The following is a 25,047-nucleotide window of genomic DNA, read 5'->3' on the forward strand; positions in this document are numbered from 1 at the left end:
TCTTAACTAGCTTGCTTGAGGGTTAGGATGAAAGGGAGAAATGTGTGTGTCAGTGTGTGTATATATATGTGTGTGTATGTGTGTGTGTGTGTGTGTGTGTGTGTGTGTTTGTACATATCTACGTAAATATATATAAACATAAACTTAACTATAGCCTGCTTGGTAGTAGGGAAGGGGAATGAAAGGAGGAAAAAAGAATAACTTAAATAATGTGTGCAGCTGAGAACAAAAGAACAATTTACAAGGAAGTAAAGAAAAGATGGACACTCGTGAATATAATTTCTTCTAATATATATACTTTTTAAAATTGGTATTTGTTGTCATATATTCTGAGTCCTCCTTGATGTTCTGCTTATCACATGAAAAAATTTTTTCTATTGCTTTTGTTTTTTGTTTTTTTACTTACTCTCTTTATTCAAATAAAATTTAAAAAATAATAATAAATGTATGGACTAACATGGTATATAAAAAAAAAAGAGAGAGATAATTGGTAATCTTTTATCTTTTTGTATCCCCAGTGCTTAGCACAGAGTCTAGCACAGAGTAGGTTCTTAATACATGTTTATTGATTGATACAATGCATCCCCTACAAATAATATTCATTTGGTTGTGCAGATCATTCATAATTATTTGCTATAGTCTGCATGCTTCATTTTTACACGAAAATTTTTTGTGCCTATGACAAATGGGGAATGTTGAAAATGCAGAGTTCCTTGAAGGCTTAGGACCTAGGGGAGACTTTTTTGTCTAGGAAGAGTACTGCCAGAGAATACAGCTTATCAAACTGCAAGTGCAAAATACTCTGTATACACCAAGTAATTGTTTAATCAGTATTTCTTCAACAAAATGTCCTTTGTCTTGCCTGTGATATTTATGTAACTTGATTATGAGTGTAACTTTGTTTACAAGAATTAAGAAATAGGTCTTTGCTACAAGTAATTATGCCCTTGGGTATGTGTCCCATTTAGTCCTAGGGATGACCTAGCAGGCTTCCTTTTTTCAGCGAAACTTCCCTTTTAAACTTATGGCTCCTGGCAGATGAGTCAAGAGAATGCTTCTGTATCATTTCTATGTGAGGCCCGCCACCTAGTGGTAATGGAGAACAAAGTCAGAGATTGGTGTGGAAAATCTCTAGCTGAGACAATTCAGATTGGGAATGGATGGATGAGGTGCATTCATTCCTCGTTACAGAGGGAACCTGGAGGACAGAGTGAATATGTCGTAAAGAGGCAAACGACTCCTGAAAGAGGCAGCTGATACATAACAGTCAATTCCACTGAAAAACACCCATATAGCCATTTATTTAGGACTCATCTTCTGGAATTCAAATCTGGCCTCAGATACTTACTTAGCCGTATGATGCTGAGCATATCACCTACCCTCGGCCTCAATAACAGGTGTGCTGTCCTAACAATAGGGGTACTGAAGGATTAAAAATAATACACCCTCCCCCTCCCAAATACTTCCCTACTCCTCTTACCCATTCACTTACCCAGTTAGATGCCAGCATATCAGCCACTCTCTGCAGGATAAATGAGCTTCTGTAAGGCATATGATTGGAGTCCAAGAGAGTAAACAAGTCCCAAGGATTCCTAGACTATAGATTAGGCTATGAATATAAATTACATAACTTTTGTCATTTGATGTCCCTCATCCTATTTTTGTGGGTATGGAGATATATTAATGAGTATGGTATGAAATTGTATAGTACAGCACAATATATATAATGCAGTAAAGGATAGGACAGATAGAACAGGGCAGGATAGGACAGAATAATGCAGTACAGAGTAAGGTAGAAAAGGGAAAGAGAGAATCAGAAAGATGGCATTGAATTATGGTGCTCAAAAGATATTGGTTAATATTTTAATGCCATTTTCATAGGACATCTCCAGTAGAGTACTCCAAGGAACTATCTTTGACCTTCTAATGTTTAATATTTTTATCAGTTACTTTGATAAATATATAACTAGATGGTACAATGTATAGAGTCAGAAGGGCCTACAATTCAAATCTGACATCAAACACTTATTAGCTATGTAATCCTGGGCAAATGCCTTCCCCGCTAAAAATAAATAAATAAATATATGTATTCTTATTAAATTTGCAAGTGAGGAGATAAACTGGGAGGAATAGCTAATATATTGAATGACAAATTCAAATTCATCTTGAATGAAATTCCATAATTTAAAATTTAATAGCAATAAATGTATTAAGTTACATGGGTTCAAAAAAAATCAATTCTCAGATAAAAGTTAAGAGAGGAATAATATTTTATATTTTTAACATTTATATTTTATATACATATGTACATAGACATACTGCTATAAAGTTTACAAAGTACTTTGCAAGTATTATCACATTGATCTTCAATGCTGAGAGGTAGTTATTATTAACCCTATCATATATATCTCTATTATATAGATGGTAGGGCAGCAAGGTGCCACAGTGGATAGAATGCTGACCCAAGTTCAAATCCAACCTCAAACACTTCCTAGCTGCATGACCCCGGACAAGTCATTTAAACCTCTTTGCCTCAGTTCCCTCATCTATAAAATGGGCTAGAGAAGGAAATGGAAAACCATTCTAATCAGCCACAACTGAAATGAAAGGACAACAAACATATAGATAATGAAACTGAGACTAAGAAAGTTTAAGTGCCTTGCCCAAAGTCACAGTATCTGAGGAATGGCAAGATAACATTTTTCTTTAAAAAAAAAATTAATAAGGTTTTAGTAGATTGAATATGAGTCAACATTGATATACCACAGCAAAGAAAATTAACAGTCACAAATCACCGTAAGAGAGTCATAAATGATCCAACCATTCTGGAGAGTAATTTGGAACTATGTCCAAAGGACTGTAAAACTGTGCATACTCTTTAACCCAGCAGTGCCATTACTGGGTCTGTATCCCAAGGAAATCATAAAGGAGGGGAAAGGATCCACATGTGCAAAAATGTTTATAGCAGCTCTTTTTGTGATAGCAAAGAATTGGAAAATGAGTAGGTGCCCATCAATTGGGGAATGGCTGAGCAACTTTAATGAAGGTTATGGAATATTATTGTTCTATAAAAAATGATGAACAAGCTGATTTTAAAAAGGCCTGGAAAGATTTACATGAACTGCTGCTGAATGAAACAAGCAGAACCAGAAATACATTATACACAGTAACAAGAAGAATGTGCAATGATCAAGTAAGAAAGGCTTGGTTCTTCTCAGTGATTCAAAGCAATCCCAATAGACTTTGGACAGAAAATGCCATCTGCATCTAGAAAAATAACTAAGGACACTGAATGTAAATCAATACATGCTATGTTCACTTCTTTTTTATAGATTTTCTTTTCATCTCTCCCATGGTTTTTCCCTTTTGCTCTGATTTTTCTCTCCCAACATGATTCACAAAGCAATATATATTAAAAACAAATTTACTAGAAAACAAAAAAAGAAAGTCATAAAATCCAGCCCTAGGAAGTTGATTATACCATTAGACTCTGCCCTGACCAGACCACATCAGTATTGTGTCCATTTCTGAATATCACATTTCAGATGGGCCCAACAGATATGCAAAAAAGGGCAAATAGGTGAAGGATTTTAGGATTGTGCCATTTGAGCATGAATAAAAGGAGGTGCAAATGTTTAATCTGTAGAAAAGATTCAGTGAGGACATGATGGCTGTTTTCAAGCATGTGTGCAGCACAAAAAAACATTACACACATACACATAGGGCTCAAGTTGACAGATACATATTAAATAAACTCAGTGTAAGCAATAACCTTTGTGTGTCAAAAAGGGATTCGATTTGTTCCACTTGTCCCTAGAGAACTGAGTCAGAAACAATGGGTGGAAGTCCCAGAGACAAATTTAGGTCGCCTGCAAGGAAAAATTTCTTGGCACAGAGCAATCCACAAGGGCTTACTCTGGGAGTGGTGACTTTCCTCCAGAGAGGAGCCAAACTGATATTTGGCTAGCTTCTTTAACCAACATTTGGATCCTGCTCATATGGCCAGCCAGTCTCTGCAGCTCCTCCACAGTTCACATCTTCCCTCCTTACTCCTGGGTCCTCAGGCACCTTTTGGAATGCCTCAGTTGCTAGACCTTACCATTTCAGTAGCACAGGCCCACACTGTCTCTCCATGTGACTATGGATTCTGAGTATCAAACCTTTTGACTTCCATTTTTCCAAGAGTTTGAGAAAGCAAAGACTGAATTACTGTTATATTGTATTGAAGATTCTTCTTCAGGTATGGTTTGGCCTAAATAGCTTCTGTGATGCTTAGAAATTCTGAGATCCGGAGATTCCTTTATCCTTGCAAGCTCAGACTCCTAGAATAAGCCCAGAAGGTAACCCTACCCCTGCTGGCTCGATTTCTAGCCCTTAGCATCACCAGTCAGTTTGATAAAATCCAGCAGAGGTAAAGGAACACTGCCTTCCCCACTGTACCCTCAGAACCTCCATTCTTACAGGTCCTCCAACCTTCACTGGGCACATCTTCAAGAGGACAATTTATAGTTCTTCAATACTTCAGCAAACCAAGTCCATGTCTCTTCATGTTTCACAAGCTGACACTCCCTTTGGAGATGTGGATTTGCTCTTAGCAATTTTCTTGCTGGAGCCAAGTCTGTCTGGGGGCACATCCTCCAAACACTTTGCTGTTAGAGACTTCCACATAGTTCTTCAACAGGTTCCAAGAATGCTACATCACATGGCAGAAAAGAGAGTGGACATATAAGATCTCATTGTTTATGTTTCTATTAATTACCGTTATACCACCATAAGCACATACAATGAGACTACATTTCCTGTGAACCCTTAAGGTTGGGATTGCCTGAGATTCCTAAGGCTTCAATTCCCACGATATAGCTAAGTACTGGATGACTAGATCACAGGGGTACCAGAAACTCTTGGGAAGATGAAAGTCAAAAGGTTCTCTGCCAGGAATCCAGGATCACAACATGGGCCTCTGACACTGAAATGGTAAGGTCTAGCCACTGAGAAGTTCTAATGTGTGCGTGAGAACCCAGGAAATAAGGAGACAAGACATGTGAACTGTGGAGGGGCCACAAAAGCAGATTCAAATGTGTAGAGAAGTTAGCCAAACTTCAGTTTGGCCAAATGAGGAACCATATCATATATCACCATTTTAAAAATATAAGCAGCTCTTCCTGTAAGCTACTATGATAGGACTCAAAGATAAGATTCTACTCATTTGGGAACAGATACTGAGATTTTTTTTTTCTATTGCTTTATTATCCAATCTATTTTGATATTTCAGGGCATGCCCCTTGCCTTTTCTATTAGTAAAAGGTGAAGTGAATTTAGTCAGCATTAGAAATTCCCAAGAAATAGAATAAAGGCAAAGCAACCAGATTAGTTAATCATCTAAAATATCTTCACATTGAATGAATTCTCATCCATGACTCCAGAGTTAAGCTGCATATGGATGACATTTAGGGGCTAGGGAGAGCTATCTAGTTTGGGGAGGCACCTATTAAATGTGATTTTAAAAAACTACTCTTTAAAGGTACATAAAATATTAAGTAAAGCATATTTTTTTTAAAAAGCAAATTTTTAAAAAAATTTTAAAACATAACTTAGTTGCTGCACTGTATGAATACTATCAACCTGGGCAGGTTGGAAATACCCCAGTCTCAAAAAAGTTAAAAATTAAAAAAAAAAAAAAGTCATATGCTTCTTGAAGATACAACACCCTGAACTTACACTTAAATTTGTAAATGATGGATAGTCAGTAGCAGCTATGTGAAATTCCTCAATACCCTACTACAGGAGAGAGAAAAAAATTTTCTGACTTTTTATTAAAGTTGAAGAAACTAAGTCAGAGAACAGTAATCAAAGTATAAGTGCCTGCAGAACTCAAGGACTACTCTAGAGTAAAGGTAATATCTGATGGTGGAGCCAAACTAAAATATAATTTGTAAATGTTTGACAAAATAAATAAAAATGCAATACAACACAAATTATGTTTATTTGTGATTTTCTAAGTCAATATGCATCTGTTTCAATATGAGTTAGCATCACTGTTCTAGATGGAGCCCAGGGATCAGAGGATAGAAAAATGAGGAAATGTCACAGTTGTCCCTGCTAATGCACATTTTTTGGTGTGAGAAGGGAACATGGAAGAACTTGAACTAAAGAAGTTGGAATTTTAAGGGTCATTTAGAGGCAGAGAAAATTTGAAAGGATTTAAGGATGATAATTCAAGCTGAATAATAAAACTGAAAAAGGGGACTAGAGGTGAAGAATTCAGGGAGGAAAATTTAAACAGAAGAACCCAAGGAGTAGGAAAAGGAAAAAGACTCAACTGGTTTGTTTTTGTTTGGAGAAGGCAATGAGGTAAAGTTAGGTGACTTCTGAAATTGAATTTGAACTCAGGTCTTCCTGACTCTAGAACTGATGCTCTTGAAAAAGACTCAATTTGAAGGAGGGGTCAAGTAAGAAGAGGAGTAATAGAAGGGGGAATGATAAGACAAGCAGGTAAGACAAAGTAAAAGGTACTAAGACAAAGAAGCTACATGGCACAGTGAATAGAGCCCAGTCTTGGAGGCAAGAGGACCTGAATTCAAATTTATTTTTTAGCTGTGTGATCCTGCACAAGTCACTTAACCCTAACTTTCTCAACAACCAAAAAAAGCAGGGGGAGGAGGTAGAAGAGAGGTAATAAGATCAGAAAGGAAGTTGGGTATGGCTGTCAATGTGTTAACAAGGTTAGAAAATGCTAATGAAATAGGATAGGAAAGAGTCCAGAGCTGAAGACCCAGGGCAGCTCAATAAGGGAGGTACTTACACTGTGTTTAGTGTAGTGTCTGCATGTAGCTGCACTTGAAGAATACAGAATCAAGAAATTTCAGGATCTCAGAGATGAAGGACATCACAGGAAACCATCATATAATCTAAGTTGTATTCAATTTTTATTTTGTTAAATATTTTCCAATTATATTTCATTCTGTTCCAATATCACTCAACAGCTCTAGTCTAGAATAGTCTTTAAAAGGCTTCCATGTGAAAACAAAGAAGAATCAGAAATAGCACAGGAGAATCCTGAACTATTTCAGGAAGCTCAAGAGTAGAAAAACATGTGACAGGGTAAAAAAGGACCACTGTACATTTGGAGTATTAATAAATGTTTGTGAGGATTAAGCAACAAACACAAATTTCTTCCCAAAGAGAAAAGTGTTGAACCCTTCTCCTTCCTAGAAGGAAGCAGATGTTTTTCTACCAAGGGATGACGATATGGATCTTAGAGGTGCCATTAGATGAGAAATCAGAGGTCAGGAGGCACCAGCTGTAGACTGCTACAAGTGGGGACAGAGACAGTTCCCTGATAAACTGATAATAAGAAATATGTTATCTTCCTGGGTTATTTTTAGGACTCTGTTTTTCAATTATTTTAGTCACTCTTTGTGACCCTGTTTCAGGATCTTCTTAGCAAAAATACCAGCGGTTTGCCATTTCCTTCTCCAATTCATTTTAGTTGAGGAAACTAAGGCAGAGTTAAGAGACTTGTCTAGGGTCACACAACTAGTTAAGTGCCTGAGGCCAGATTTGAACTCACAAGGAACTTCCCTAACTCCAGGCCTGGCACTTTATCCACTCACATTTGAACCGTTCTTATTAGGGTCTAACTCAGAACATCTCAAAAACCTGTCAAACCAAATGAACATTACTCATTCTGTTTATTCACATGGGCACAAGTGATAGAACCAGAAAGATTCTAGGAGGATATGTCAAGTCATGGGCTTAAAAACTGAAAGTCTAGGGAACAGAGGCATTATCGTACATCAGTGCTGTCAAACTCAAATACAAGAGGCCATTAAATCATACTTAAGGGTCCCTATGGATCACATATTGACTTTAAAAAACCATATATTAACATTATCTATATTCTATTGTATTTTTATGTATTTTGGTAAATATTACTTGATTGCTGAAGCTAGTACTGCAACTAAGGCCACTGTTTGTTGTGTCTCTGATCTGGGTCACTGCTGCAAGGACTTCAAAATTTAGGATGTAGAAAGCAGGTTAAGATGTTATTTGAAGCAGAAGGAAATTTTTTCTTTACGTGGCCAATGCAGGAATTATATTTATAACAGGATTTGGTTTTGGTGCTTTCATAACTGAGGAGGAAGGGCAGGAAGGAGAATACAGACCTGAAAATAAATAAAATTCATTTTTAAAATAGATGTTATCTGAGATGATTGGGCTATCTGAGAGTAGGAGGGGACCTATGTCTGGGATATGGAATCTGAAAGAGACCTTTTGTTAAAAGAAACACCGTTAGTAAAAGGGTGAGAATGGAAAAGCATTAACAATTAAGCATATTAATCTAAGGAAATCTAGGCACCAGAGAAGGGATCCATGATGTGAAAGCATATAGGTAAAGATTAAGGAAAAAAAAAATAAAATTGCCATGTTATATTATAATCCATCTTGACAGAAAGGGGTAATAGATCAAAGATTAGAAAAGAGATCACAAGTCTAGAAGAAGAATAATGATGATAAACTTCAATATCTGAACATCTGCAAGAACTCTTCCTTTCAAAGCAAAATGTTTATAATTTTTTGATTTATCATTGTCTAGAAATGGGGAACATGGAGAATATATAGTCAGACATACAACTCAAAAGCCAAGTAGTTTTTGTTGTTCACATATATTTAATAAAAGCAGGAGTGTGGACCAATGAGGTAGAGGGCAATAATCTTGCTTTTTTAGTTTAGCTTTGGTTCTCATTCCATTTCATTTGTAAGCAAACATTTTGGGAGTTAAATGGGCTTAAAAGCCTTAGCCATCACACAGTACCTGAAAGTTGGTCGTTCAATTTTGAGGGAAATTTTTTGACAGGTTTCAAAATGGGTTTGCGGGGCACAGAAAATGAGACTGAGCAGAAATTTCTAAGCCTAAATCAGAGTTGTCTGGGACCATAGACTTCAATTCAATGCCAAATGCCAACAAGAAAAATGAAAATTTGGTGTCCGTATTATCCTGCAAGAGGTATCTTGTTAACTGTGGCTATGCTTGGTATATCCTTTGGTAGGGGGGATCAGTTTATCAGGAAAGATAAGTCTGTACTGATAAGGCAACTCAATCCAAGGTTCATTTCTGATTTTGAGATCCATCTTGAGACTCACCCTAAGGACATGCTTATAAATACCTAAAATTGTGTTTATCAATGTCCACCATAAATTAAGTAGAATGGACAAAGAGCACCTTAGAAATTCTTCTAGGAGAAACCGATCATTAAGGCACCAAGAAGCAGCAAGATCTGTGTACAGGCATCCAGATTCCCAAGGTTCATATTTCCTATTCTTTTGCCCTTCTTATTCACCATCTTAAGCAACAGGAAACAGACATGAGGAGTCTTACTGAGGCTCCCTGCCTGACTTGGGGGCAGGCTGCAGAAAGCTTTGTATGTTAGCTTCTTGGGCCCACATTTCCCCTACATTCTCTTGAAATGAGATTAATCCAGGGTTGAACACACACACACACACACACACACACACACACACACACACACACACACTCACACTCTCTCTCTCTCTCTCTCTCTCTCTTTCTCTCTCTCTCTCTCTCTCTCTCTTTCTCCCCACCCCCTCCCCTTTTCTTCTTTTTTGAGTTTTGAAAATCAATTCAACAGATGTTCCAGGGAGAGTATTGGGTCTTTCACTTTTCTAATTTCTTCTCTCTCCAGTAACCTGCACAACATTAAATACTGATTGTGTTCTGACTTACAGAAACCTCAAGAGTTGTCAGAGGCCAGAAGAAAACAGGATCTGTATGTGATTTGCTTCTAGTCACTCAGATCATTTTATATGTAATTCACTTTTTACCCAATCCGTGGTTTCCCTGATTTGAGTGGGGGGAGGAGGAGAGGGGAGAAGGTGTTTAAGAGGAGTACAGGCTGAAACAAGAAATCCTGAGTGTTAGTCTTGAATATTTCTATTTTCAAAAAATAATTCTGAACAATAATTTACTTTTTTCTAAATTGTGAACTCCATCAGTAAGACTTTTAACTGCTTCAGTCCTCAAAAATGTAAGAGTTTGTAGTAAGGAAAATTTTTTGCACATGTACCAAAGAGATTTTCTTGAAATCAGTTCATTGTGGCATGAATTTAGCAACACTTGGTAGGAAATTTTGATATCACATACTGTATGGGCAATTAATAAAGTAATAAGTCTAGAGAAGGACCAAGTAAATAAAGCAGCACAAGAGTCTATGTTAGCTGCTATTCCAGTACACAAATTGTTACATGGGTTACTCCTCAGATGAACACAATCCGTATCACATATGTAATTGGGACATGGAAATGTGTTTTGACCACATCTCCCAGAATGCCCTAAGACTTGGAATTATTCTCTAGGAAAAGTTCCCAGGATTTCGCTTTTCCCAAGAAACTTGTTGCCTAAATGTAAGAGGAATTTCATTAGGAGACCTGAATTCTAATGGCAAAGTGATTTGTGAGAAAGGGGGAAAGTCATCTGGAAAAAGGATTCAGGAAGGAACCAATGAAAACCCTTTTTGCTGACTGAAAAATAATTTGAAGGAGTTGATAAATTGACTTTGGTTTTAATAAGATTATCAAATGCAAGCAGTCTAAAAAGAAAAGATGGATGCTGCATGGTAAAGGAAACTTAAAAGTCTGAGATGAGCAATGTTTCCTCTATTCCACTAGCAATTGTTTTCATTCCAAGAAAGTATTTTACTTTCAAAACATATACATTTAGGCTACTGTATTAGCTTGAATCCCTACCTGATATAGAGACTCAAGCTGACTTAGGTATACTTACTTCCAAAATAGAATGTATTAAACCCAGCAAATCAGGGAAGCCACAGATGGGGAAAAGTGAGCTACATATAAAATGATCTGAGTGACTAGAAGCAGACCACATACAGATCCTGTTTTTTTCTGGCCTCTGACAACTCTTGAGGTTTCTGTTAGAGGCCTCCTGATTCCCAGGGCATGCTACCAAAGTTACTAAGCCGAAAATAATTCTTCCATCCCTACCCTCTCTCTCTCAATGGAGGGAAACAGAGCCAAATCCAACATCTGTCTTGAAGATTGACCAGCATATAAAACATTATAAAGATTGGCCTCTGGGGCCAAATGATCTGGAGTTCCCATACCAAACAGTATATTTTAGGTAAAACAGAAAGTTTACAAAGAATACAAAATCTTTCATGAACCTTGAGGTCACTGAATAAGTTGAAGTCTCAGACTAGAAGGGTGAAAGACTTTCTATCCCATCACACAGCATCTCCCACCCCTAATACCACAAGAAACAGCTACAAAACATGTTTATTAGACAGAACAAAATCCCAGTGATAACTTAAGAAAAGGATGAGCAAATCTTTTACATAAATAAATAAATCTGTTTTTCCCCAAAAGTTCCATTTCCTTAAGGCCGAAGAAGTGGATACAGAAATAAAAGTACCCCACTCCTTTCCCCCATTCCTCTGTGTTCTGAAGCCTCAGAGGAGCAAAAGCACATTTGGAAGTTACAAAAGAATTCATATAAAAATAGTTTAACTGGATTGTGGGCCCTGCACAAACCAGCTCCATGATATACAAACTGGGCATGTAAAGGATTTCCTACAAAGTTTCAGAAACAATCTTGGTCCAAGTTCTTGGAAGAAAACTATATTCTTTTAAAGAAAATGAAAATATTCTCAAAAGAAAAAACTTAATTTAAGTCAAATTATGGCCTTTACCTTGGCATCAGCTATACAATGAAGTTGTAAAAAACATTTCTCTTGCAGCACAAGGAAACAGGGTTTTATGTGTGACCCACTTCTTTAACCTCCCTCAAAATCCTTCTTCTCAAGGAGTTCTGATGGCTAAATTCCCTTCAGAAAGCTGTGCCCGTCAGTCCCTAATTCATACATACACACACACAATCACAATCACTGGCACAATCACATACATGCATCAGGACACACTACCATTCGCACACACAACCTTAGCCACTGACACCATCACAGCCAGGCACTCTGGACTTCAGGTATCTCAGGTTGGGGCCAAAAAAAAAATGGTGAGGAAATGTGACAAGGGATGTTGACAAAGCAAAGTAATAAGGGAGGAACTCCCAGCTTGTAGCAAACGAGGAATCTACCACTGGACCACCTCTCTTATCACCTCCCAAAAACATGTACTTGACACTTTCCACACTCATTAGCACAAAGTCCATGAAGGATCCATCTAGTCTCTAAGATTCCCACCTGATGCCCCTTCTCTCTCCCTTAACTAACCCTCTGTACTGTCTAAACTGAATAGTATGTGGTAGTTAAAAGGAAACCCAGGAAAGGACATAGGCAAATAACAGCGGCTTTTTTGTTCTGCCAGCACACACAGGAACACCACCCTTCCCACCTACACATAAGCATGTTATTTGTCCCAAACACACAACATTCATTCTAATCAGACATGCTTTGAACAACATGTTAACACTTCACCCTCTCCAGCCACATGCAAACACAGTTATACTTTAACCACTACTCACAATACTCATCCTAATGAAACATGCTGCCCTCCTTCAGAAGATATACAAACCCACCACAATCCCCCAAAATTCTGCGGCATTCCATGCTTCTTAACCCATCCAGACACACTGTTTCCTGGTCTTGCACACTCCATCTCTCCTCCATATTCTGGCTAATGGTGGGGACAAAGCCAAGAGAGGCCAGGAGGGCACCTAAAGACAAAGGCTCCAACCTTTCTGGATCCAGATATAGCACTACTGCCTTGGGCAATGTACTATAACATGTAAAGGCATAATCCCCAGAAGCACCTCATTCTGATCTATGGAGCCTGGTTCTAACCATCCAGGGCCTAGAGGTCTCTGCCCTTATAATCACTAGGCTGTGGGCAGGCACAGAGACAATTACAATTTCAATCTCCATCAGAATAAGGGAGAAAAGCTCAGAGACAATGGGTCTTGAAAGCACAGCAATCCAGAACCACCACTGGGGAGCAATCGACATGGTCCACTGGGCATCCCAAAGGAGATGGCTTTAGGAGAATGGTTTATACCAAGACTAGGATATGTCCAATTTCCAATCTGCCCCCTTTCAGAATGCAGGCATCCTTTCCATCCAATCTATCTGACCTCCACTTTCAATAATCTTCTACCAAACCAGGTTGGTTCTGGGATCCCTGAGAATAGAATGTTGGTTTGGGAAAGAAGGCAAAGGGACCACCCAAACTTGAAGACAGAAACAAGCTGAGAGCTCAAAACCCCTGCAGGGATTATGGAACACATCCTAGATGACAAGAGGTGCACTGACTGAGGCTCCACAGGACCCAGGTCATCCCCATTTTCAGCAATCCCATGTGCTTAGAGCCCAAGGCTTGCTGATTCAAGAAACTGTGGAAATAAGGCTCCAAGGCTGCCACTCTAGAATCAAAAGGAAAAAGTGGCATAAATTAATTCATGGCAAGGGGGGATAGGGCCCAGCCCAGCCCCAGCATGAAGAAATTTGTATAAAAATGGTTCCATTCTACAGCTATCTGTCAGAATGTAAAAGCCTGAAAAGAAGAGGGCCATATATGTCTGAAGGGACCAGTGCAAAGGCTCTCCTCTAGTCCAGAAACCCTCCTGAATGGCAGGTAGGGAAGAGACCCTCACCTCACTTTGTCCAATGAAGCACCTGGTTAAGGAACTGAAAAAACTCCCCTAATCCTGGGCCTGAGCTCTGATCCATCAGGGAGTCCTTCAGAGCTCCGTCATATGCATAGTATAGTTGGTCAGGGCTGGGGTAGACAGGCGTCCCATGTGGCAGCTTCGACACAGCAGGTGGCCTTCCAGGGGATAGCAGCGGCGGCCTTCTTGATCATTCAGACGGAGCCCACAATCCTGTGGAATGAAGTATACCAGTGCAATACAATCAGCACCCATAACCATCAGCCTCCTTCACAGCCAGTCCGGTACGCAACAAAAGGGTTAGCATTCTGAATGGGAAGGATTCGCTGGGAACCTCCAAAGGTCCATCTACATCCCTATACTGAGACCACTTCCCACTGTAAGCTCAATCCCCATTTTGTTCTTGAATCTACTCTCCTGAGACACATTGAGAATGAGAACTGATCGGATAAAGGCCTCATTTCCAAAATATATAGAGAATTGACTCTAATTTATAAAAAATCATACCATTCTCCAATTGATAAATGGTCAAAGGATATGAACAGACAATTCTCAGATGAAGAAATTGAAACTATTTCTAGCCATATGAAAAGATGCTCCAAGTCATTATTAATCAGAGAAATGCAAATTAAGACAACTCTGAAATACCACTACACACCTGTCACTAGAATGGCAGGGAAAGATAATGAGGAATGTTGGAGGGGATGTGGGAAAACAGGGACAGTGATACATTGTTGGTGGAACTGTGAACACATCCAGCCATTCTGGAGAGCAATTTGGAACTATGCTCAAAAAGTTATTAAACTGTGCATACCCTTTGATCCAGCAGTGTTTCTACTGGGCTTATACCCCAAAGAGATACTAAAGAAGGGAAAGGGACCTGTATGTGCCAAAATGTTTGTGGCAGGTCTCTTTGTAGTGGTCAGAAACTGGAAACTGAGTAGATGCCCATCAATTGGAGAATGGCTGAATAAATTGTGGTCTAGGAATATTGTGGAATATTATTGTTTGGTAAGAAATGACCAACAGGATGATTTCAGAAAGGCCTAGAGAGACTTACATGAACTGATGCTGAGTGAAATGAGCAGGGCCAGGAGATCATTATATACTTCAACAACGATACTGTATGATGATCAACTCTGATGGACGTGGCCCTCCTCAGCAATGAGATGAACCAAATCAGTTCCAACAGAGCAGTAATGAACTGAACCAGCTACACCCAGCGAAAGAACTCTGGGAGATGATTATGAACCATTACATAGAATTCCCAATCACTCTATTTTTGTCCGCCTGCATTTTTGATTTCCTTCACAGGCTAATAGTATTTCAAAGTCTGACTCTTTTTTGTACAACAAAATAACTGTTTGGACATATATACTTATACTGTATTTAATTTATATTTTAACATATTTAACATGTATTGGTCAACCTGTCATAAGAAGGAAGGGGTGGGAGGAAGGAGGGGAAAAATTGGAAAAAAAGGTTTGGCAATTGTCAATACTGTAAAATTGCCCATGCATATAATTTGTAAATAAAAAGCTATAATAATAAAAAAAAATTATTACCTGAATGCTTCAAAAAAAAAAATGGGAACTGATAGTAAATGATAAGGTCCCTCCCCCAAACCCCACAAAATCCCCTGGACACACCTCACAATGATAGCATTCCACATGATAATCTCTATCCATTGATACCACCCGAATAGTCTCTTCACAGCCCTGATGAAAAAGATACAAAGTCATAAACATGTGTGCATGCTTACACAGAGAAACCTATTTGTGCTTCTTCAGTAGTTCTGCAGAGACAAGAATAAGCAGCCCTGAAAAAGGTTGAGCAAGCCCTCCCACCACAGATGCTAGCTCTCCCTCAGCAGATGAGTTAAACCGTGCTGAGGATAACTGACAGATCTCAAACCTCTCACTAAGTTAGGGGGATGTGTACCTCAAGCATGAGAATACTTTCCCTGAAGGAATGGGAGGAAGAGAACAATTTGTTCCAGCGGCCATGAAAGAAGCCCAACAGCAAGTGTTACGGAGTGCTTAGACTTGGTCAGTCATCGAAGATACCATACGCAAAGCACTTTGGGCCAGTTGTCTTGACTTTTGTCCTACCATTAGGCTTCAACGATTCAGAAAGAATGAGACTGCTACATTTAAAATCAATTCATGAGCAAGACAAGATATCACCTATGATATCACCGGTCCCCTTCAAAAACTAAGGATGAACGACAACATGTACTTATATAGCTAGACTGAGTACATGCACTTGGGTAATATCATTAGTCTTCTTTGAAAACAAATGAAAACAACTTACATGTACATGGAGAGAAAGTGTACTTACTCTTCTAAAAGTTTTGAGTTCATCCTTGAAATATTTTAGACAGATTCCTAACCCCATATCTCACTACCCATCCCCAATCACTGTCTGACAAAGATCCTGCCCTAAGTGAACCCAGTGGAATCAAAGTACCTATGATTCCACAAGGCTATCATATATACCTACCTTCGCAGGAAGGATGGGTCGGGTACATGAGGCACATTTAGGTGCAAAAACCCTGAAGGGTAAAAAAAAAAAGAGAGTTATAGGAATGGGAGTCAGAAGCTAAGGAATCATATGTCAGCAACTCAAAGGTATCTTCCTAGAGTCAAGTACCTCAAATGGAGCCACCAGCCTGGCTCCTTCTTCCCATGGCATCCTTCATCAGTAGCATGCACAGTTATATAATCAACCTCCCTGATTTTTCTTCCCATCACTTACTCACTCTCCCTGCCACACTCACTGTCACCACCACCACCACCAAACACTTGAGCCCTTTCATTCACTTTTTGGTTCTCGGTTCAATCCTAGTCTCTTGACAGGTTTTTTATTTCAGTCTTTTACTTCTACTTGTATACCACTTTTCTTATTTCTAAATCTTGACTTATACAGAACATATGGATAAAGAGCTCCACCTAACAAATACACATATATAAAGGATAGGTGGAGAAAAGAAAGGCGATCCCCATCATACTAATAAACATATACAAAAGCATACGGAAGCTGGAGAGAAGTCCCATCACCATGGAAATATCTATCAGTAAATTAACTAATCACTTATTACATGTTGCAAGAGACAAGAAAAAAATATGTGCCAAATAAAACTATAATACAATGTTTAAATATAAGATCTTAAAATAATGTAAAAGAGGTGCTAGGTCAAACAGGAAAATTACTTTTAATGACACAGAAAAGAAATACTGGTGTTCAGAGTAAGAGAGGGGATGCTACTACCATACTCTATCCTGATTAGACCAAACAGTATATTCTTTAGTTCTGAGGAATATATTTTAGAAAGAACTGACAATCTGGAGTATGTTTCCAAGAGAACAACCAGGATGGCAAGAAAAGTTATGCCATATGAGGGTAGAATCTGGTCCTGTGAGACACTACAGATATTATAGTCTCCATCTATAAGATGGAGAAATTAAGACTCAGTGGCTTGCCCCAATCACACAGGGTCCTGATACAAGCCCAAACTTTCACCATTCCAAGGCCAACAGACTCTAGCTACAGATACTGGTAACTATCATGGATCCTTAGGGAGACACCAGGACAAAAGAAAACCTTGCTATAAAAAATCTAAGAAAGAACCTAGATATTCAGCCTGCAGAAGAGTAGACCTGGAAGGGACAACAGCTACCTTCAAACATCTGAAAGGCCATCGAATGAGAATTAGATTGTTCTGCTTGGCCTCAGGGCTCAGAAATAGAAACAGTGGATACACACATTGAAGAGAATCTGTTTTCTTTTCTTTGTGAGGAAAAACTTATAATGATTATTAGGGTTATTTAAAAGTCAAATGAACTGTCCTAGTAGGTTGAGCAGTTCCCTATCACGGCAGTCTATCCAGCAGAGAGAGGCTGAATGGCCATTAGTCTCCAATTATCTTGTATTTATTTATCAGTTTAAAAATGCTATACCTCCCAGCAGAATGTAAACTTCTTGAGAAAGGAGGCTGTCTTTCATTTCCATCTTAATGAGTCCTCCATACCTATCATGGTGCCTTATACATAGTAAATGTTTGTTAAATGCTTAATAACTTGAATTAGGCATTGTATAGGGATTCCAGCCAGTTATCAGTTTGATTAGAAAACAGTAAGAATCCTTCCAACCCAAGGATTCTGACTCCATGGCTTAGGATCCCCAGAAGACCCCTCTGTATGAATCTGCATCTGATCTGTGATCCGTGGTCTAAGATCAGACAATGTCTACCCGTCTCTTCTCATTCTGAGGAGATATGGGATTTTCCCAGGATATGCCCTACATGGCCTGCCTCAGTCTGGACACAACAGTAACTCATCTAAGAAAACAACCCTAAGGAGACAAAAAAGAAAAACAAGCTCAGGCTTCAGCACAAGAAAGGAAAGGTATCCAATGGCCACCCACAGTGTAAAGGCATTACAACAACCTCAGACTCAGAAAGGAATCAGCAGGTCCTTACCAGCTGGGTGACCCTAGCTGGGCACATCACTGGGACCAGCTGAGCCTCAGTGTCAGCATCATTAAATGATTTGAAGCACAGAAACTATTACAAAAGTCTATTGCAATAAAAGTGCTTTGTAAACTGTAAAACACTTTAAGGATGAGTTCTAATTGATATTGTTATTATGATCCTATCTAGGACAAGAAGGTAAAACCTTTAACACTCCAGTCTGAGAAATGGAGTCACAGAATCAGAGATGATGACAGGGAAGCCAGTGGGGACAAACAAAGAGGCAGGAGAATGAGGCTGACACACAGGCCAGCACAAGGCCACATCACAGTCTCACAGTGGGGAAAGGCCTTGGGCAGGGGCTAGAGCACTGGGTTCTGAATCAGAGTGGGGACACAAATCTGAGCTCAGCCACTTACTTCTAGGGTGACCTTAGCCTTCTCCATCTGTAAAATGAGGGGGTTGGATCAGGGGTTGGATCAGATGAGCGCTAATGTTCTTTCCTATGAGCCTAGGATACAATAGGGCCACACGCCTTGGGACCAGGCTCACACACAACTGCCACACAGGCTCACACATGCCACAGTATCACACGAGGCTCTTGGCCCCACAGCCTTTAAATCACTCACGTGTGATAATCTTTGACACAGTAAATATTGTTCTCGACATCCACGGTGAAAGGGACGCCATCCAAGCACTCATTACATACAACACATCGGAAACAGCCGGGGTGGTAGGACTTCCCAAGGGCCTGAAGAATCTGGAGGCAGAAGAGACAGAGAAAGAGACAACACAGAGAGGGAGGTGGAAGGCAAGAAACAGACATACGTTCAGAAACACAGAGACAGCCAAAGTTACAATAGAAGGACCTGCACCTTTCAGGAGGTGCCCACACCCCTGCCCAGGAACAGGCTTCAGTGGAGCCTTGGAAGTCATACAACAAATACAGGAAACTTCTGAGAGAAGTTCTGGAGGGCCCTGAAGGAGGGGATCCAGGGTCTTAAGCAAAGATGAGGTAGATTTTCTTACCATCTCCATGATGAGGTGTCCGCACACAAAGCACTTGTCGGCCGTCTGCTGAAACCCTGAGTACTGAGAGTGAGGACACAGAACCTATAACCAGTCATGTTACCAGCCATTGCCAAGGATCCCCTCCTGTCCTCTCAATATAATCCCTCCAAGGGATGACCAGGCTCTAGTCATGACAGTAGGAAAGGAAGCTGGCTATCCTAAATGCCCCTTTCTTATCTGGAAGGGAAATCATTATTATGTCTAATCTCAAATGAGGGGTAAAAAAAGCCAGCCCATCCAGGACTCATCCTCCCCCATTTCTACTTCCATCAGCATTCCCCCCGCCATCAGCCTCACAGAGGACAGATAATCAAAGGCCTAACTCACCAGGAAGTCCTCCTCACAGTAGACTTTCCCAGCCACATTGTAGAAGGCCTTTCCCCGGAGTCTTCTCCCTATGAAGGAGACAGGGGAAGCAAGGAAGCAGTTATCAAGGTTATAGCAAAGACCACAATAACCTCTATTCCTTCCTCAAAGATAATAAGCAAGAAGAAAGAGCTAAACACCTTCATCTTCTTCCAAAATTGATTTGATCAAGGTTACCCACAATCCCTGTACTGCTGAATCATCTTTGACTTTTGTTCCATTTGAAACAAATGAGAAACTTAAATTACCTAGACATTTGCCTGAGCTATCCCTTCATCAAAGATGAGAAACTAACAGATTTCTGACTTGCTCTGCATCACTCATCCTTTTAAAGCGAAGGAAACATTGAAGGGAATTGCTCAATAGAAAAAAGTAGTTGCTGATGTAGAAATGATGAGAACTCTGGGAGGTAGTGGCTTCATCACAGAATTCATCATTTAGGAGAGGAAACTTGGGAATAATTCGATCTGTACATTTGAGGAGAAGGGAAAGCAAAGATTTCAGAGAAAAAAATTTAGAATCCACAAAATTCTGTAAGAGAAATGAGCCCAAGAGGGATGAAATGCTTTCATAAAAAAAAAATTCTGAAGACACAAACCCAATGATTCTAATCATAGTTTGGTTTTTGGCAAGCTAAATTTGAGATACTAGTAGAGGACAAACAGAACTGACCCACAGATATGAGCTAAATGAGAGTACAGTTAAAGGGATACACAACTGCTTGAATTCAAAAAGAGAAAAATTATAAGTGAATCAATGTCAACTTGGAAAGATTCAAATCTCTAGTTGAATTCTCCAGGCTGTTGAGAATTTAGGGTTAAGTTTGACTCTTCCTTTCCCTCACTTCTTACATTTCATTACTAGGTCATATCTAATTCTACCTCTACAACATCTCTCGCCTGTGTCCCCTCCTCTTTATTCTATCTTTATCCATTGTCTGCTTAGAACAGGCCCTCATGAAAAGGACCCATATATGCAAAAATATTTGTTGCAGTCCTTTTTATGGGGGCAAAGAATTGGAAACTGAGTGGATACCCATCACTTGGAGAATGGCTGAATAAGTTATGGTATATGAATATTATGGACTATTATTATTCTATAAGAAATGATCAGCTGGAGTACAAGGCTTTGCAAGGGCTAATGTTGCAGAATTATCTATGCATATGTTTTGAAAAATAAAAACTTTTAATAAAAAAAAAAATCAACAGGATAATTTCTGAAAGGCCTGGAGAGACTGACATGAACTGATATTAAGTGAAGTGAGGAGAAAGAGAACATTATACACAGCAACAAGATTATATGATGATCAATTCTGATGGACTGACTCTTTTCAACAATGAGGGGATTTAGGTCAAGTCCAATAGGCTTGTGATGGAGAGAGCCATCTGCATCCAGAGAAAGGACTGTGGGGATGGAGTGTAGACCACAATATAGTTTTTCATCTTTTTGTTGTTGTTTGTTTGCTTTTTTTTCCCTTTCTCATTTTTTTCCTTTTTGATGTGATTTTTCTTGTGCAGCACGATAGATATGAAAATATGTTTAGAAGAATTGTACATGTTTAACTGATATTGGATTGCCTGTTGTCTAGGGGAGAAGGATTGGGGGAAAGGGAGGGAGAAAAAATTTGAAACAAGGTTTTGCAAGAGTGAATGTTGAAAATTATCTTTGAATGTATTTTGAAAATAAAAAGCTATTCTTTAAAAAAAAATTAGAAGAGATCCTCATTACCTTCTATCTTTACAATTTCAATAACTTCTGAATGCTATCCTTACATTCTATAACTCCAACTCAATCCTCCTATTACTTCTTACAGAAATAGATTCATGTCATTCCTCTACTCAAAAACTTTCAGTAGTTGCCTACTTGCCAACTGTAGAGTTTTAATTCCCTTTGCCTACCATTCAAGGTCTTCCACAATCTGATACTATACTACCTTCCAGTCTTATCTCATATTATTATCATATATAAATTCCACACTCCAGATAAATGGTTTCTTCTAGCTGAATATTCCTCCTTCAATTTTAGGAAACACTTTGTTTTTCAATCCTCTACTACAGTAATAATATACAATATTATATTCTATGTGTGTCATCCTCCTATTAGATACAAGATTATCAGAATAGGAATTGTCTTAATTTAATTTTGCGTGTCTCCTAACACCTTACACCCAGTTGGAGCTTAAAAAGTGTTTATTTGAAAGTTACATCAAATGCCTGTAATAGAATAACACTTGTGACATAAGTAATGACAAAAAAGATGAATTCAGATGAACTCAAGAAACTTGTATGATGGAAGCAGAATGAAGGAGAGTCAAGACAATAATACAATGACTCCATTTAAAAAATGTATAGAAAACAACACAAGAAAAACATCAGAATTCTAATCAAAGCAGTAGCCAGGCATGACTACAAAGGACTATCAAGAAAGCATTTCAAGCTTTTCTCAGAAAAGAGATTATGGACAATAGGTACAGAATGAATCACCTATTATTAAACAGACCAAATGTGTTGATACGGTTTGCTTAACCATGCACTTTTGTTAGAAAGAAGTATTCTATTGTGGACAAAGGATTTTTGGGATATAATAATGTTGTTTTTTGTTTTTGTTTTGTTTTAATTACAAATAAGCTATTTGGAGAGGGAGAGAAAGGAGAACTATTTGATGAAGGAGCAAATGAATTGTCACAATAGCCCTAGGAGAGATGCAAGGCAGCAGGGCTTATTCACACATTCACCATAATCCTTCCCCTCAAGCGGTAGAAATAATTACCATTCACTCTTAATTATCCCCAGTGGAACCCCCAATGGCTAAAACATCAAACTTTGATTTATTTTATTCATTATTTATTGTGAGATGTTAGTTCCTGACTAAGCTTTACTTCTAGAAGAGAGCTGGAAGCTGATTTACCCAACATAGGCCAAGCCCAGAAATGCACCCTCTACATGGGTAGTTGGCTTCCCAAGTTTGGTTTGTCAACGTAGGCAATGTGCTCAGGATAGTCATAAATCAAAAACCAATGGATCCTAAAAGCAGTGACAGGATGGAGAATAATAAAGTGGACAAAGAGGGAGAGCTCTCAATCTCTTTGAAAGTTGGCCATGACTGAACTAAGATACACCCTCAGGAACAACATCTTTAAATCCACCAACTTGGAAGTACATAGGATGGGCTTTTTTTAACAATGTTAAATTAATTCATAACAATTAAATTTACATTAAAAGCAAATTACATGCATTGGAGAATGACAAAAAAATTGAGATATATTCATATAATGGAATATCAATGTACTGTAAGAATGAATATGAAAATAGCAAAACATGGGAAGATATAAGAACTGATGCAAAGAGAAGTAAACAGAACCAGGAAAATAATATCCATAGTGGCTACAACAAAATTAATGGAATGAACATCAAAATAATTAAAACCAAATACTATGAAATTATAGTGACCAAGCTTAGACCCAAAGAAAAGATATATGAAGGGGCCTCTCCTATCTGCTTTGAAAGGGATGAGAAGTTTAAATTCCTTTGACAGATTGGTTAATTTTGCTGAACAATTATAAAGGGAAATGTAAATGACATAAAAATAAAATATAACAATACAAATTTTTTTAAAGCAAATAATATATAACAACTCCTTCATGACCCCAATACTCATCCTCATGTTTGACATCAGGCTCCTAGCTTCCCAGAAAAAACCTCAACCCTAACGCTGCTTTAAGTGGCATGGCCAGCAAAGCCTACTCCCTCTCAAATTAACCCTCACTGGTAGCAGGGTAACAGGAGATCCTTGTTTCACAGATGACTGCACATTAAGGAGGACGGATTCTGGTGAAAGACCTCTCCTCCTCAGCAGTCTTTCCATGTTCTGTGAGAGCTATCTAATGATCCTATAGAACTTTCCTCGAGTCCTCTCTTTTCTCATTCCCTTGGACTTCCAGAAAGCCACCAATGAGTGAGTATAAGAGGAATAGGATAAAATCCTTTTCCCTCTCTACCAAATTGCTAGAGGTCTAAAGGAAGGAAAGCACATACAAAGAAAGGGGAGTACAAAAGATAAGAGTAGAGTTGTTTCTACAGCTCTTCTATACCACAGGTAGGGAGTCTCCTCCACTAGAGTCTATCTTACCAGTGCTGTCACCAATCCTCTTTGATGGATCCCCAGTCATTGGAGATCAAGCAGAAGTTCACTGCTTACCTCTGCTATAGTCTTCTCCATGCATATCTACAAAGCTGTCCTTTGTAAATCCATGTCTCTTATGTATGTGTTCCCTGGTTACATGTCTGTATAACCTTTATATGGTAACCTACAAATTAACAAATCAGATATATGTACATTCACAGGTGCATATCTATCCAGTCTGGTGTACCTGAGCTGGTATCTGAGCTAAGTGCACCTACCACAAGAATAGCAAGTGAAGCAGTTGGTGTGGTAAAGGCTCCCCATTGCCTGGCAGGCTTGACTTGCACCGTAGATGCCTGATCTGCACTTTATACAAACTCCTGAAGGAGGAAAAGAAACAGAATATTTAGTAATTCATGGCAGAATACTTAACCTCCCAACCCTAGAGTCTTGTTTTATGTCCTCCCCTTTCTGCACACATGTCCTCATTTCCAAGATGGATAGATGATTTTCATGATTCAGTGCCATATATGAATATCACCATACACCAAGAGTTAGAGCTCTCAGACCTGAGTACCTCAGGCATTCTATGTACTTCGAGAAGCACACCAATCCTATCAATGAATTTCTACATTTGAACAAAGAAATTTCATCACCCTACCTCCTGACCTACGACAAGACCATTCTCTGGAAAAACAATATAGTTGAAGGAAAAAATGCATTAGAATTATAATTAGAAGACCTTAGCTTGATATTTGCTAGGAGTATAACTACTTCACTTTTGCTCTATGGTCTTCAGTATCCTTATCTGTAAAATGAGAATCATAATAGTTGCACTATCTACCTCACTTTATAAAGTGCTATATAAATACAAAAACATTGATTTTTTTTGTTAATATTCAATTCAATTCAGCTAGAATTGTATCTATCTACCTCCATTTAAGGGCAGTTAAGGGATAAAAGGAGTAAGTATAGTTCCAATAATAGCAGGAAATACTTAGACAAAGACCTTTACTATGCACATTTTCTAATTTGTATTATTGTTTTTTGCTCAACTCAGCAAACCTCAACTGAATTATCTATTACTTGCAAGGAAACCAGAATAATATGATAGAAAAGGTCCTGGACTAAGAGTCAGGTCCCAAGTCCTAACTTCTCTAATTACTCTTTAGCGTTAATTTCTCTCCCTGGGTCTCAGTTTAAAATAAAATGATTAGACTAGCTAATGGTTAAGGTTCTATGCCCTTCCTCTAAGAAACTTTCCCTGGTCTTCTCCTTCCTCAACCTCATTAAGAGCTCAAACAATACCTCATAAATACCTCCATCAAACTACTCATAATCTACTCTATACTACAGTGCTACTCTA

General features: G+C 38.6%; 1 protein-coding gene across 2 annotated transcripts in view; it reads right to left on the reverse strand.

Annotated features, from left to right (window-relative positions):
• Positions 1-544: 544 nt before the first annotated feature.
• WTIP (WT1 interacting protein) overlaps positions 545-25,047 on the reverse strand; it is a 30,503-nt gene continuing 6,000 nt past the window's right edge. Inside the window, exons 2-9 of one of the 2 annotated variants that reach the window (XR_007950896.1) lie at positions 23,960-24,061; positions 19,521-19,588; positions 19,152-19,214; positions 18,752-18,882; positions 16,154-16,205; positions 15,301-15,369; positions 13,637-13,864; positions 545-4,693 (exon numbers count right to left, since the gene is read on the reverse strand). Coding sequence is in view for 1 of the 2 variants with exons in the window: in XM_051979720.1 (XP_051835680.1) it covers positions 13,724-13,864; positions 15,301-15,369; positions 16,154-16,205; positions 18,752-18,882; positions 19,152-19,214; positions 19,521-19,588; positions 23,960-24,061 (626 nt within the window). In the remaining variant the exon portion in view is untranslated. Of the gene's footprint in view, positions 4,694-11,292; positions 13,865-15,300; positions 15,370-16,153; positions 16,206-18,751; positions 18,883-19,151; positions 19,215-19,520; positions 19,589-23,959; positions 24,062-25,047 lie in introns of those variants that run through there. The other variant, XM_051979720.1, reaches the window with a different exon arrangement.

Source organism: Antechinus flavipes, chromosome 2 (genome assembly GCF_016432865.1).
Source record: "Antechinus flavipes isolate AdamAnt ecotype Samford, QLD, Australia chromosome 2, AdamAnt_v2, whole genome shotgun sequence".
Taxonomy (NCBI): Eukaryota; Metazoa; Chordata; class Mammalia; order Dasyuromorphia; family Dasyuridae; genus Antechinus; species Antechinus flavipes.